Source organism: Podarcis vaucheri (assembly GCF_965113315.1).
Source record: "Podarcis vaucheri genome assembly, chromosome: 14".
In the NCBI taxonomy this organism is placed as follows: Eukaryota; Metazoa; Chordata; class Lepidosauria; order Squamata; family Lacertidae; genus Podarcis; species Podarcis vaucheri.
Genome location: NC_138752.1, coordinates 32698130 through 32713273, shown reverse-complemented (window position 1 = coordinate 32713273; position 15144 = coordinate 32698130). Strand labels below are relative to the sequence as shown.

The window sequence follows — 15144 nt, the reverse complement described above, 5'->3', positions numbered from 1 at the left end:
TCCTGGGTGGAGGACTGCAGGAGGACGGGTATGTGAATATGTGTAGACTCCAGCTTACTGTACAAAGGAAAATTCATATCCCTTTGTTCTGCCTGCTTTTGCCCCTGGCCCCACCCACCATTGGCATGTGGCCCCTGGAAAGTTTGAATGTGGCCCCCAGGATGAAATTGTCTCCCCCCCCCCAAGAAACCTCTTGCAGAAGTTACCTTTTCTTGGTGTGGAATCTGGATATCCTTTAAAAACAAAAAAACGTAACAATAGGGCACAGTGCATCCCCAGCTGCTGCAACAACCCTGTGTGTCTTGGTGCTCCCACCTCAGGTTAGCTCTTTTCCCTCCCTCCCAGCAAGCTCCTGCTACTACAGGGAAGCTCCTGGCAGAATCTGTTGTCCCGTCCTGATAGCCCTGCAAAAGCTCAGCCTCTTTTCTGCCACATCATTAAGAGCCTTTGGCGATGAGTTGGAAAGGGGTGTAACCATTGTGCCTCTTCTTACACCTCCTGAATTGCCTTGGCTCCTTCGGAGGAGTGGGGGTGTATTGTCCTGCCGTTGTTGTTCCTCCCTCTTAACTCCTTCCCTCCCTCCCTCTCCCTTCAGGTTGACCGTTTCCCTTTCGACAGTTACCAGAACCCCGCGAGCATGCGATGAAACCCCTGCTATAAATGCATTCGTAATTCCAGCCTATGTAAACCAATAAAAAGAGGATTGCAGCTCATAATGAATATATGATTATGTGAAAGCTGACATATTTTGAATAGCACAGTAGGAACAGGCTTTTTATTAGTAATTTGGTGTCCTGGATTTACAGTGTGTTCGTAAGCATCGGGCAGTGGGCCACCTCTCATAACTCAGCTCACTGAGCAACAGTGGGGGGGGGGGGCAGGGGGAGGTCCTTGGCTGGGGCAGGGAATCTGTTGAACTGGAGGTAGGGATAATTCTAAGTGGTCCCCATTAGCAGCAGCCAGCCAGTACTGGACCCAAGGAATGTGCTCTTTTGCCAAAAGACAGCGATCAAATAAAATAAGAGATGGCTTAGTTGAATCAGGCCAGAGGACCATCTGCCCCACCCAGCTTGGTGCCTTCCAGATGTTTTAGAGTACAGAGAAAGCTGTCTTGTACTGAGTCAGACCATTGGTCCATCTAGTTCAGTATTGTCTGCACTGATTGGCAGCAGCTTTCCGGGGTTTCAGGCAGGGGTCTCTCCCAGCCCTACGTGGAGATGCTGGTAGTTGAACCTGGGGGCCTTGTGCATGTGCTCTTCCACTCAACTAAGATTCTAGTCCTCACCGTTTCTATTAGAAGGGGTGATTTAAGTACAGGCCACAACCGTTTTAGGCGTGTCTGATATGTGTGCAACCGCACATGTGCACATTACAGCAAACCCAGGAGTGACCCCAAAAGGGGTGAAACAGGGTGGGGCAGGGGTGCAATGGGATCTTTGCAGGCTTTTTCAATGGTGAGTCAAATATACACCATTTCATGAAATGTTGAGTCAGAACATCAGTCCATCTCCCTCAGTATTTTCTCCCAGCATGTACTAGTCTGAGATAAACTGCTTCTGAACATAGCCATTCCATTCCCAGCTCTTGCAGCTAACAGGAGGAGCCCTGCTGGATCAAATAAAAGGTATATTCAGTCCAGCAGGTCCTTCCTTCAGTGGTCCACCAGATGTTCATGGGAATCCCAAAAGCAGGGCTTGAATGCTACAACCTCTCTCTTCTTTGCTCCTCTGAAACATGCCCCATGAGATTTGCCCTTTGTGCTCTGTTTGGAGTCGCTGGCTTGTTTGGAGTCACTGGCTGCTTTTTCCTCTTGCAACTGCAGGCTGCCCAAGTTCAGATTTGGGATTGGGGTTTCCCGAAACTCCAGAGAATAATTCCGCATGTCTTTTCACAGCATCACCAAAGACAGAACCGAGGTCATCATTCAAGGGACATCCAGCCTGGATCCCAATGACCCTGCTGCTATTTGGGAAGAGTATGAATTCAAGTGTAAACCTGGGGACCTACACAGGAGACCCTGCCTCATAAGTCCATACCACTATCGCCTGGACTGGCTCATGTGGTTTGCTGCATTCCAGGTGCGTGCCCAACACAGGTATGAGGCTCTAGTCCAGGGATAGTCAACCTGGTGCCACCCAAACATTGTTGGACTACAATCCCCATTATCCCTCACAATTGGCCATGCTTGTGTTCGCCACTCCAACTGCCTCTAGAGGGCACCATATTGGCTACTCCTGCACTAGTCTAAAGTTGCTTGAAAGAGCATCCATTGGGTGTAAAGTGATTTTGATTAGAGCTGCAGATCTCAACAAAGAGGACCTGCTGAATCAGGCCCATCTAGTCCAGTATCCTTCTCTCACAGTGTCCAACAAGTTGCTTGTGTGAAACGTGCTAGCAGGATTCGAGCACAGAAGGACTCTTCTCCCTCTCCCAGCAACTGATATTCAAAAACATTTCTGCCTTCAGCTGTGGAGGCAGAGCATAGCAGTCATGGCTAGTAGCCATCAATAGCCCTCAGTAGCCACAGAAGGACCAGTGTTTTCTGTATTCATGGTGGCTTCACTTGGAAGCCACAGCAGCCCCTCTGACCCTGTTGTCCACATTTCCCATTGTCTCCACTCTGCTGGGCATCAGTCTTGATCTGAGTACCTCATGGGGTTGCTCTCTATTTTGGCACTCAAAAAATCAGAAGCTTCAAGGGCATTAAACTAAAAGCCAAGCAGCAGTTGAAGAAGGGAGAATGGCCCTGATGCTTTAACCCACAGAGTCTTCTCACTTACTAAAATAACAAGCAGGAACTCAGGGTTGTAAATGCTAGAAAGCCACATGCAAGGCTCACTTGGGATCATGCTCAGTGACACAGTTACATGCGCACACTATGCAATGCTTTCTCCAGACTCTATAATAATATGCCCTACTCAGGAAGGAAGCCATAGATGCGGCACAATTCGACAGCTCCCCTTTTCAGCTCAAAAGCAGCTACCTGAATCGCCACAGCTTATTTTTGAGCACCCAAATCAAAATGGGCTTGGAAATTAAAATAACTATCAAAACCAGTGGGACTGAGGCCCATCTTCTTTTTTCTTCTGCTCTATATTTTGGAAAGTTGTATTTGGACAACTTTTAAGGTACTATTGCCAGATTTTGTGGGGTGGTTCCTGTAACTCCAATTGTAAATACATTAAAGTACAATAAGTAAGATATAAAATACAGTTAGAGATCAAGATGAATGCTTAATCCACAGGCATGGCATGGACTGCCTGAATGAAGCTCACAGACCACTGTTGGTCCGGGGACCACAGTTTGGGAAGTCCTGTCCTATAGGACTATTTTGGGTGTTCATATCCCCATGACACCCTTTTACATTTTCAACAGGCCTTTATTATCATCCCAGCCTGCAGAATAACTTTCAAGGTTGATGGCACTGGTACTGTGGGCTGCTGAATGGGGCCAGCTGGAACACCTGAGGCAACCCAACACTTGATAAGCTGCTGAAAGCCAAACAGGGCCGGGAGGTGGATGGAGCAGATCTTTTCCCATCCCATTGTGTGGCTCGTGACAGGTTGCTCTTTACACCTCATCACTGCTTGATATACAACACTCTCTTGTCCAGGCTTCCTGAAAACAGTTTCCCCTTTTGAGGCGAGTGACAAGACTTCCTCCAGAGCAGCACACAATCTGTTGAAAGGAGTAGGCCCAAAGCCTGTCATGGCTGACCGAGGGCCCTTCACTTTTCACATGTTTGAATAGCTGGCACATCCGAAATTTCAGACGCTTGAGGATTTGTCCTGGAATGCCCGGCCCTGAGGAGCAATTTGTTAGCAGACTGTTGCTTAATTGCTGCCCCAGAAGTGCTTTTAATTGTATTTCATATAACGCAACACTGCTTCCCAAGAAAGGGCTTCTGTTACCATAATTTTATTAGCCAAATATAATATCCTCTCTTCATTTCTCTCTCTCTCCTTCTTATAAACCACTCTTTGTTTTGAGTGTCTCGGCCTCCCCTGAGAGCCGTAGCTCTCAATTAGTGTCCTTCATTTGTTGCTGGCAGAGACGTGACCAGTCCGCTTACACACTTGCAGGTCTTCCTCTTGTCTGCAGAAGAAATCAGGCAGCTATTTGATGCTGAGTACACGACAGTGAAGACGAATCAATGTGACTTCCAAATACCTCAACATACATTCCCCACCCCCAATTATTCTTCTAATAACCATAATATGCTTTTGATCCTGAATTAAAATTGGAGGTTTGTGACATGTTTATACCCCAAGAAGAGGCCTGTCCTTTGAGGCCAAAGGTAGCTGACCTGGGGATTGGGCCATAGCTGAGTTATAGCATCTGTCTTGCATCCAGAAGACCCCCAGGTCCAATCCCCAATGGCATCTAGGGCTGGGAGAGACTGCTGCCTGAAACTCTGGAGAGCCACTGCCATTCAGTGTAGACAATATTGAGCTTGGTAGACCAATGACTCAGTAGAAGGCAGCTTCCTATGTTGTCAGTCTGTTGTTTCCCTCTTATCAGTTGTTTTTCTGGGAGTGTTTCCTTGTGAGAAAGGAGGAAGGCCAAAGCATCATGCAGAGAGGCAGTGGGATGCCTCCTCTATGAATTGAAGCATTGGAGCCATGAGCATCTTTCGTTATGTAATTGATACATTTTTCATATGATGTAATGACCATCCCAGTGGCTGCTTATAAGGCAACGTGTTTGCACCATCTTCCGGCCAGGGGTGCTTCTGTTTGGAATAATACTGGCCTAAGTTGCTGTGGGGCTTGTTTGCTTTTAAATCCTGCTTTATCCTGGAGAGATGCCCATAGAGAAACCCACAAGGAAGCTCTCCTCTGCAATCCCCATTGAAAAGAATGGAGCTGTTAGAGCAGAGCTCAGAAACGTCAGACATGTAGATTATGAGAGGATACACTGAATTTATTGGAAACACAGGGTGTGCCTTGAGCTAAGTCAACTTGGAAGGACAATGACTCAAAGCCAGCAAGCATCACCTTAAAACCTCTTAATAAAGAAATGTGCATGCAGAGAAGGAGCTTTTGAAGTATGCAGAGTTATAGGGTAAGGATTTTCTTATCCTGTTCAGATTGCAAAACTGCTGTACAGCAGGGACTCCATGCCTCCTTTGTTCTGGACAATAGCTAAGCCCACTCATAGTACTCAGACAATGAAGACCACTAGCCTTTGATAATGCTGATAGTGGCTTTTAAAAGCCACTATCTCTGCATTATTATTTCAAAGTTTCCCCTCTAACCCTGGGACAATAAGTTGGGCTCAGGAACACTTAAAAGAGACTTGCCTGTGGTTTCTGGAGTAAGCCACCTGTTGGGAACCATCCAAGTTACTCGTGGGGTTTAAATAAATAAAGGGTGGCACAACCTCTGGAAACTTCCCAGATTCTTTGCTGGCTAAGGCTGATAGGATTTGTAGTCCCAAACGGCTGGAGGGCACCAGATGCAGGAAGACTGGTGCAGCCTCAAGAAAGTTCTGTTATCTGACTCCCCAGAAGCAGGATGGCAAAAACCTTTGAGGTTCCTTCTTGTGCCTCCCAGTGTATACTCTATTTCCAGACCAAGGGCTGCATTCCCACCTGGGCAGCTTTCCAGGGGCCACATGTGGGAGGGACCAGATGCAAAGGCGGCAGGGGTCTCTCCCATCCTTAGTTGGAGATGTTGTCAGGGATTGAACCAGGGACCAGACGCTCTACCACTGAGCTACAGCTCTTCCTCTAAGTCAGGGTAATAATTCCTGAAGCATATCAAATAAGAAATCGTAATAAAGTTTGGGACCGAGGCACAGAGTCCCATTTTAAATGGAAAGGGTCATCAGAGCTGTTTTGAAAGAGGCTTCTCCCAAACTATTCCAATAAGAGCTTCAGTTGCTCTCAGAACCCAATGTCTCCTATCCACCTGAGATCCTCCTATCCCAGAGGAGAGGAGTCACAAATATTTAACTGGAATATAGCCCCAAAACGCTGAGTAACCCTCTGAACTTCGGCATGGTCATGCAGATAGGATGGCTGAATTTTGTTTTCCTACACTGTCCCCTGCTGCTTGCTTAGTATAAAATCTGCCTGCAGAGGACTGGGCAACACAGAAACCAAACCTGGGGGTAGGAGGATCTCTTCTTTGCAGTGCCTGAAATTCATTAGGAGGTCTGGAGAGCTTTCCAGGTACAATTTGCAGTGCTATATTCTTTTTTTACCCACTCACTGAGCCCTACATGTTTCAGTTTTGCCTTTGTTCAGTGGGATGTGGGGCTCAATGCAGGGTAGAGACTTGGAATAGAACCGCGGACATCACGGTTTGAATCCTCACTTGGTTTCATTTGTTTGTTCATTTATTTATTGAAAACATTTATAAATCACTTGCTGGGTTATATCCAACTAGCTTGTAGTAAACCCACTGCAATGAATAGATCTAAGTTAGTCATGCCCATTATTATCGGTGGGTCTGCTCTGTGTAGGACTAATGGTGACTGCAAACATTATTATTTTTTATCTTGCAAATGGCGTACAGGATAAAAACAGTACTCAATATCATTGAAAATAAAATACATCAAACCAGTAAAACAGTAGTATGAAGTTATTCCCTGTTCTTTCCTCGAAATATGGCAAATCAGCAATTGCTTCTGGCTCCTCAGTCCTAGGTGTGAAGAGGCTAGCCATGTTTATTTGATAGTGAAGGAGGTGTATTCTGTATTTATGTCCTGAGGTTTGGGGCTTCTGCAAAGTCACCCACCCAGGAGCACCAGATTGGCAGAGGCTGTTCTGCACATCCACATGGCTTATTTAATTACCTTATTGCAGCAATTTACAAGCCTTCTATAAGAAGTGATCTAGACAGTTCTGATCATTTGTTGTTGTTAGTTCAAGAAATCCAAGAACGCCCCCTGCCAAAAATAAATCAGTGCCATTTGGAAAAGCCCACCATCTTGATTCCAAATGGTGTCCAGTGGTACCCCAATGTAGACCAAAACCTGGTCTATCTTGTGCACTGTCATGCCAGATTGAGTAATGGTTTGGTCCGCCATCTTGATTCACAGTGGTGTCCAGTATTCACAGTGGTGTCCAGTATTCGGTATTTTAACATAACCAAAGACCCACTCCTCCATCTTAGGTACTGTTATGCCAAATTGGGCAACAATATCCCAAGAGGTGTCCAAATGCATAGAGAACAGATGGACAGACAGACAGACCACTTATTATCCTCCTCCTCCTCCTCCTCCTCCTCCTCCTCCTTATGTTCATCCTCTTCCCCTCCCATGTGTTCTTTTTCAAGACTTATGAACAAAACGAATGGATAATCCACTTAGCCGGGAAGCTTTTGGCCAACGAGAAGGAAGTTTTATCTCTGATAGCCTTCAATCCGTTCGAGGGCAAAGCCCCACCAAGGTAAGCCTAACCCATGGGAAATGCAGTGATGATATAGGATTATTGTTGGCCACTCCCCCCCCCCCCCTGCAAGTAGCATGGCCCTTATTGTTGTGAATAATAAGGGATCCTGCTTGCTGACTTCCCTGGTTGGCCTCCTGTGAACAGGAGGTTGGACTAGATGGATCCTCATACATCGTTAAAAGAGGCAGTGTGTTATCATGCTCAGAGTAGCCTTCTCCAGCCTGAAAATATAGACATAGAGACAATAGGATTCTAGAGTTGGAAGGGACCCTGAGAATCATCTAGTCCAACCCTCCTGTAATGTAGGAATATGCAGCTGTCCCATATGGAGATTGAACCTGCAACCTTGGTGTTATCAGCACCATGCTCTATCCTACTGAGCTATCCAGCGGTGCTCAGTCGAAATACACATCCCCACCCCTGACCAGTTTGAGGGAGGGGCCATTGGCCTGGTTACCTCATGAACAGAGATATGTTCCAATGGAAACTGACCCCATGGGTACGATTTTTTTCACCCTTTCTCAAAGGGATAGAAAAATAATGGAAATGGATAACATAGTTTGTAGTTGGGGGCAAACTGATGGGGGGGGGGAAACACCTTCCCATTGTCCTTTTGGGTCAGCACTTCCACTGTGTTTGTCCCACGAATGGAAATCCTCCTCTCACTAGCTAAAGGAATTTCCAAGTGAGTTAATGCCTTCAAAATGAAAAGCTTTAGAGCAAAGGAGGCAGGGGGTTGTTTGGCCTTTTTTATGTTACACTTGCGAGGGAGGGGGGAGGGGGAGTTGTTGTTGCAGCCAGTGTGATAAATATGGAATGAAAAGCAGGTGACTTGGTTATTACTATTTTTTTATTATTTTTAATGACGCCATTGTGGAGTTGGGAGCAACCTAATTGAGTGTGAAACTTGACTTCAAGCAAAGTGAAGTTTGCAAAATGTCCACACGCGAAATATCAGGACCCAGCCAATGGTTTGTAAAATATTTGGCCACCATAAATCTGAAATGCTGGAGGTTTCAGCTAAGAAAATTAAGAAGTGATTTAGCTCGCTGTTGCAGGAGGCGGTTGCAGCCACATGAATGTGGTTTTGCTTAAGTGAGAAAGGACAATTACATTTCAATTAGGAAAGAGATTGATACTGGTTTTTTCCAGTGTCACAGAACATTAGCTTGAAAGTCAACAGCCTACTCTCCTTGTGCCCCAAACCTAAATTTGCTTGCTTGGAAACAAATCCCAGCGGAATCGTAAGGAGGGCAGCAGTTAGCACCAACTTTTCCTCGAGGTCTCCCCCACCCATGAGAATCGAGGGGGGCCACAGCTCAATGGTCAGCCACATGAGCAATGAGCAGAATGTGGTAAGCCTATCGCCTGGTGTGTCATGAGTTTGACATACTGCAATCAATCTACTCCACTGACAAGTTCTAAAGACTTTTGTTTCCAGGCATGCATTGCCCTCCTGCAGTTTGATGTCTCTTGACAATGACCATTCCGTGTCGGACAGAGTGACATTTCAGCGTCATTGTACCATGAGCGTTGATACTTCCCATGAACCCCCTCAATTTGTCATTTCTGTAAGAGAGCCTAGCATTGAAAGTAGGGTAACATTTTCGCAGTCTTGCCAGTTGTGTGTGTGTGTGTGTATGTATGAGAAAGAGAGATTGTGTGCTTGGGTTTCCCCTCCAAAACCATCTCATCTGTTCCAGAGGGACAGCTGCAGCCTCTGCAACTAATTACAGCTGTCTGGAAGATTTAGACCCTGGCCATAACAGCTCAAATATTGCTGCTAATTTTTAACACTTTCACAGTTGGGAGATGTCATCGCAGGCAGATAGCTGGTTGCATCTCAGCCGCACAGCTGCTCCCGGGCTTGAGAAGGAAATTGCGGAATGTTGATGTGGAAACAAATGGCGCTTAGGCCTTGGCAAGGCAAAGTGGGGAGCTGTGGCCTGCCCTTCTCCAGCCGGGCCTTTCTGAATGCAGGATTCGAGGCATGGCAGAAATAAGAACCAAGGAAGCTGCCTTCTAGCAACTAAGACCACTGGTCCATCTTGCTCAGTATTGTCTACACTGACTGGCAGTGGTTCTCCTGGATTTCAGACAGGGAGTATCTCCCAGTCCCAGTAAAGGGACCCCTGACCATTAGGTCCAGTCATGACCGACTCTGGGGTTGTGGCGCTCATCTCGCTTTACTGGCCAAGGGAGCCGGCGTACACTTCCGGGTCATGTGGCCAGCATGACTAAGCCGCTTCTGGAGAACCAGAGCAGCGCACGGAAACACCGTTTACCTTCCCGCTATTTATCTACTTGCACTTTGATGTGCTTTCGAACTGCTAGGTTGGCAGGAGCAGGGACCGAACAACGGGAGCTCACCCCGTCACGGGGATTCGAACCGCCTACCTTCTGATCGGCAAGTCCTATGCTCTGTAGTTTAACCCACAGCGCCACCTGTGTCCCATATCTTCCAGTCCTACCCGGAGATTAAAAGTGATTGAACCTGGGGCCTTCTGCATGCAATGCAGATGCTCTACCACTGATGCTCTATGGCTGTTTCATTAGAAATAAAGCAAGATTCCAGTCCTCATGACTTTGAATATAGAACTAAGAGAAGCTGCCTTCTGCTGCGTCAAACCATTCACCCATCTAACTCTACAAAGTTTCAGGCAGGGAGTCTCTCCCAAGCCAGGACATTCATAAGCAGAGCAGATGCTCTTCCACTAAACACCACCATCACCCCAGTTTCAGCAGTGAAATCCAATCAGTGGGATTTAGGAGCAGCTGAAAACACACCTTGTGTCACCAAAAGCAAATTGCCAAACCAGCAATAAAGTGAGTTGAATGGGGAAAGATGTCACCAAAAGCTCAGCGGTTTTCCAGAAAGCTAGGATGCTCCATAAGATGGCTGTGTTTTCTCACTTTGGAATTTGGGTGGGGGTGTTCCCCAGGCAGGGAGCAGCACAGTGCCTGAAACCATAGCATCCCATGAAGCAGCCTGCCTGGCTTGCAAAGCTGGCTGGACCTGGGAAATGTCAAGAGGCAGTAATGCTTTAATTATTAGCAGGAAATATTGTGCTTCTGAAAAGTAAACACGGTGGGACTAACACTTCGGTCCCTGGGTTTGGAAGGAGTGTGTGTGTGTGTGCATGTGCACGCACGCACATGCGTGTTGACAGGGAGAAGAGAAGAGAAGTACTGTTCCTCTTAAAAAAAGCAGCTGCAAGAGAAGCAGGTTATTGGCTTGGAATACAGATTTGTCAGGGACAGCTAAGTAGAGACTTCAGTCAGTCACTTTAATGGCTGCTTGACACATAAGGAGTCTCCAAGCGACTTAATTTTTTTTTTAAGGCATAAAAGCATGGCATAAAAGCTTCATTTCAGGATGTGCCTTGGCAAGAGGGAAGGGCGATCAAGAGGGGAAGTATCCTTGATTCTTAAATGTGCTGCTTTTTATTTTATTATATTGGCTTCTATTGAATTGGGTTGTAGTTTTGTAAGATGCTCTACTCCAACTTTCCCGTTCCATTCTTTGTTATGCATTTATTTGTTACTTTCGTTAGCCACTTAGGGAGTGGGATAGTTCAACTGGTAGAGCATAAGAATCTCAGGGTTCAAGCCCTACAATGTGCAAAAGATTCCTGCATTGCAGGGGTTGGACTAGATGACCCTTGCAATCCCTTCTAACTCTACAGATTTATGATTCTATAAAGATATGAAATATATATTTATATATCCAGGGACACGGGTGTCCCTGTGGTCTGAATCAAGGAGCCTCTTGGGCTTGCTGATCAGAAAGTCACCACGCACAACGGGGTGAGCTCCCATTGCTCTGTCTCAGCTCCTGCCAACCTCGCAGTTCGAAAGCACACTAGTGCAAGTAAATAGGTACTGCTGTGGTGGGAAGGTAAACAGCATTTCCATGCGCTCTGGCACTGGTAATTTTATATATATATATATATATATATATATATATATATATATATGAATGAGAATTAAATCAGTAACTAGAACAAAGCCCCAGAATAATCTATGGAACAAACTCAATTAGAGAGCAGCAGAAGCTTTCAGCAGCAAAACCACCATCAATAGATTGAGTGGCAATCCCAAGGCAAAACTGGGGAGCAGGCAGTGAACATAAAAAGGTACCATGCCTGTCATAAAGGGCAGAGTGTCTGTGAAGGGTTGGCATGTGCCCCAGGGCTGTAGGTTGGGGTGTCTGACACATACACACCCCATAGGATCTTGCAGCCAATGGAGGCTGCTGGTTACCAGTTGTTAGGTACGGATAGGCGTATTTGATCATTTCAGTTTCTCTCACTTTATCCTATTTCCAGTCTTAAGTTCACTTCCCCACATTTCCACATCAGTTTGCAAATGGTTTGTTTTTGAAAGTCCTTATGAAAATCCATCAGCAAATTTCTCCTAATATGCACACATGCACAGCCCACATTTCCTCATATTGAACAGCTCCTTTGCCTGTCTACTCACTTCCTCCCAACAGACTGCCTTTCCCTGTGATTTGGTGGTGGGCTGTTTCCCCCCCCCCCCAAGCACTGACCATTTTGTCAAGTCTCAGCTTCATAACCTCCTTCCTGCACTTCCTTAGCAAACGTCCCTCTGACTCCTCCTTCCTCTTCCTCGTCACCATCCAACTTTGCACAATTCCTGCCGGCCCGAGGATCCTGCGTATCATTTTGCACCCTTTGCTTTTCTCCTTCTGTTCTCCCTCCTGCCCAGACTGACCTTCCACTTCTGCTCCAGATCTGCACTGTTTGTCAACACTGCATGCCAAATGCCGCTGGTTCTTTTGCCCAGAGAAGTTGGAATGTTTGTGAACATTCCGTGACACCCCAGCAGCTAGCAGAGGACTTGAAAGGTGATGTGCAAGAGCACCATTAAAAAAAAAAAGGTTTGCGCGTATATATCTCCTTCGCAAAACAAAACAAAACACCTTACTAAACAAGAGTCCATTCGCTCAAGGTTTAGCAAGGTGTTGCGAATGTGTAAAGGGTTCTTGTTATTTAGCCACAGGGACTCCTCAGCTACAGCTGTATAACATCCCTGAGGATCTAGTGTTCGGCGGAGGGGATGGAGCAGAGGGAAAGGCAGCTGCTCCACCTTCCTGCCCAACTCAGTGGCTGTTTTTGTATTTGAGTAGCGAAGCGAGGACATTCCCAATGAGCACTGATGTGATGCTGACATGTTTATAAGGTGGGTTATTTTATTAACTTCTCCAGCAAAGCAACATGGTGTGGTGGCGTCTCCGAAGCACCGGCCTGCTCGGCGCAGCCTTGTCAGAGTGTGCTTTTGGATAGTAAGCAGGGAGAAGGCAGCCTCACCCCACAATGGTTTCTTTCCCCTTTCTTCTCCAACTCTCACATTGCTCGTATCCCTTCCCCAAATGCTGTTTTCCATATGGGCCTTTTCATTTCTCTTGGGAATTCTCTCTCTCTCTCTCTCTCTCTCTCTCTCTCTCTCTCTCTCTCTCATGCATTCTCAGCCTCCCAAGTAGTCATTCCTGCAGATCCCCACACTACGGCTTAAGGAACACATGGACGTTGCTTCTGTTGAGGTTCCGGGGTCAAATAAGCTGGCCCTTCACCCTCTCCTTGCCAGTTGTCCTCTTGTTTTGGAGAACGAAATAGATGCTTATGTGAGGGCAGCCTTCACCAACCGGGTGCCGTCCAGATGTTTTGGGCTTGAACGCACATGGCCATTGTGGACTACAACTCCCATCAGCCACAGCCATTTGGAACTACAGCTATTAGTCTTACTTGCTCATTTATTTTATATACTGCTTCGTTCTTCAGCAGAACCCTCTAAGCAGTGTACAGATCCTGACAAAAAAGGAGCCCTGTCTAAGAAATACAAAACAAATCCCACATTCAAAACCAAGCAGTACTGCGACCCCATGTAAGGTTAACAATGTTATTGGTTAAGACAACTAAGAACCACAGGGGCAAATCATATATGAAACCTCTGAAGGAGGAACTACCAAGAGGCCCACAGATCATAACACCTGAGAGAGTTTGCAGAGAAAGGGGTGGGTCTTTCGGATATTTGGGGCCTAAACATTTGTTTATGGATTTCAGGTAAGAAAAAGTTGGACAGTATCCAGGAGGGTTTCCTCTGGTGACCTTAACACCCAAGAGCAGTTACTTTTAATATATACTTTTAATATAAATAAAGAGGTAGGGGCCTAGTTATTTATTTTAAAAGGCACATTTTGCAAATATGAATCGCAAGTTTGCCTTCTTTGTTGGTTCCTGCCCTCACTCTGTGGTGTTTTGTTCCTTTTTATAGGTGGGTTCGGGGCGAGCACTACAGGTACAAGTTTAGCCGCCCTGGAGGTAACCACGCCAGAGACGGGAAGTGGTGGATCCGAAAGAGGATCGGGCCCTATTTCCCACCCGTCAACCTTGAGGGCTTGAAGAAGTTTTTCGAGGCTCGAAACTGGCCCCAACCCAAGCAAGACGGTTAAGCAAACAAATGAAGAGACCGTGACCAAGAACCATTGACTTTGAAAACCCTACTTATTTTTTAAAATGTTGCGTCTGCCTTTTTCTCATGTTCAGCATTTTACAGTAAAATGGATAAGGCTCTGTAGACAGATGTATCTCAGCCTCTTATTCTCGCAGCCTTGCTTGCTTGGATTTCTTTAATTTTCTAATTATATAACCAACTAGATTTTAGTGTTGTTACCCCAGTTGGTTAGTCAAATGGTAGGCACTCAGTGTCGAATTATGAGTCATAACGTAAAACCTAAGACAATAAGATGAGCCCTGCAGGATCAGGCCAGTGACCCATTTTGTCCAGCATCTTGTTCTCACAGGGGCCAACCAGATGCCTGGGCCAGAGGCAAGTGGGCACAGCAGTGGATGTGGCTCTTACGGCAAGCACATTATTATTATTATTATTATTATTATTATTATTATTATTATTAAAGGTAAAGGGACCCCTGACCATTAAGTCCAGTCACGGACGACTCTGGGGTTGCAGCGCTCATCTTGCTTTATTGGCCGAGAGAGCCAGAGTACAGCTTCCGGGTCATGTGGCCAGCATGATTAAGCCGCTTCTGGCGAACCAGAGCAGCACACGGAAATGCCGTTTACCTCCCCGCCGGAGTGGTACCTATTTATCTACTTGCACTTGACGTGCTTTCGAACTGCTAGGTTGGCAGGAGCAGGGACCGAGCAACGGGAGTTCACTCCGTTGCGGGGATCGAACCACCGACCTTCTGTTCGGCAAGTCCTAGGCTCTGTGGTTTAACCCACAGTGCCACCCACGTCCATTATTATTATTATTATTATTATTATTATTATTATTATTATACAAATTATTACCCTTCAGCCTAAGGGTTTCAACAATTAAAATATACAAGATTAGAACACAATATTACATTCTGGCTATGCAAAAGGTTGTAGGTATATATACAGACATAAACATTCCTTCATCCAGGCCTGCAAAAGATATAATAATAATAATAATAATAATAATAATAATAATAATAATAAGCGCCTTCCAACCCCTCACCAGCCTTGCTTATCACCTTCCTTGGGTGTTTTTGCCTGGCTGGAATGTGTCTTTAGAACTCTGGTCATGACTTTTGCTTGCCCTAATGGATTGGTGTATGTATCTAGAAGATAACTACTGTACAGAGGTAAAGTTCACATTGGTTGGCCGGCTCACTTTTGCCTCTGACACCGCCCACCAGTGACATGTCCCGTCATCGTCCCTCACCCTCAAAGAAT

The 15144-nt window shown here is 46.0% G+C and overlaps 1 protein-coding gene across 5 annotated transcripts in view; it reads left to right on the top strand.

Moving 5' to 3' along the window:
- LMF1 (lipase maturation factor 1) overlaps positions 1-13999 on the top strand; it is a 157510-nt gene extending 143511 nt beyond the window's left edge. For 4 of the 5 annotated variants that reach the window (XM_082199107.1, XM_082199108.1, XM_082199110.1 and 1 more), the window contains 3 exons: positions 1895-2078; positions 7284-7396; positions 13697-13999. In XM_082199107.1, the coding sequence (XP_082055233.1) occupies positions 1895-2078; positions 7284-7396; positions 13697-13874 (475 nt within the window). In that variant the 3' untranslated portion in view covers positions 13875-13999. Of the gene's footprint in view, positions 1-1894; positions 2096-7283; positions 7397-13696 lie in introns of all 5 variants that reach the window. The other variant, XR_014213590.1, reaches the window with a different exon arrangement.
- Positions 14000-15144: the final 1145 nt, after the last annotated feature.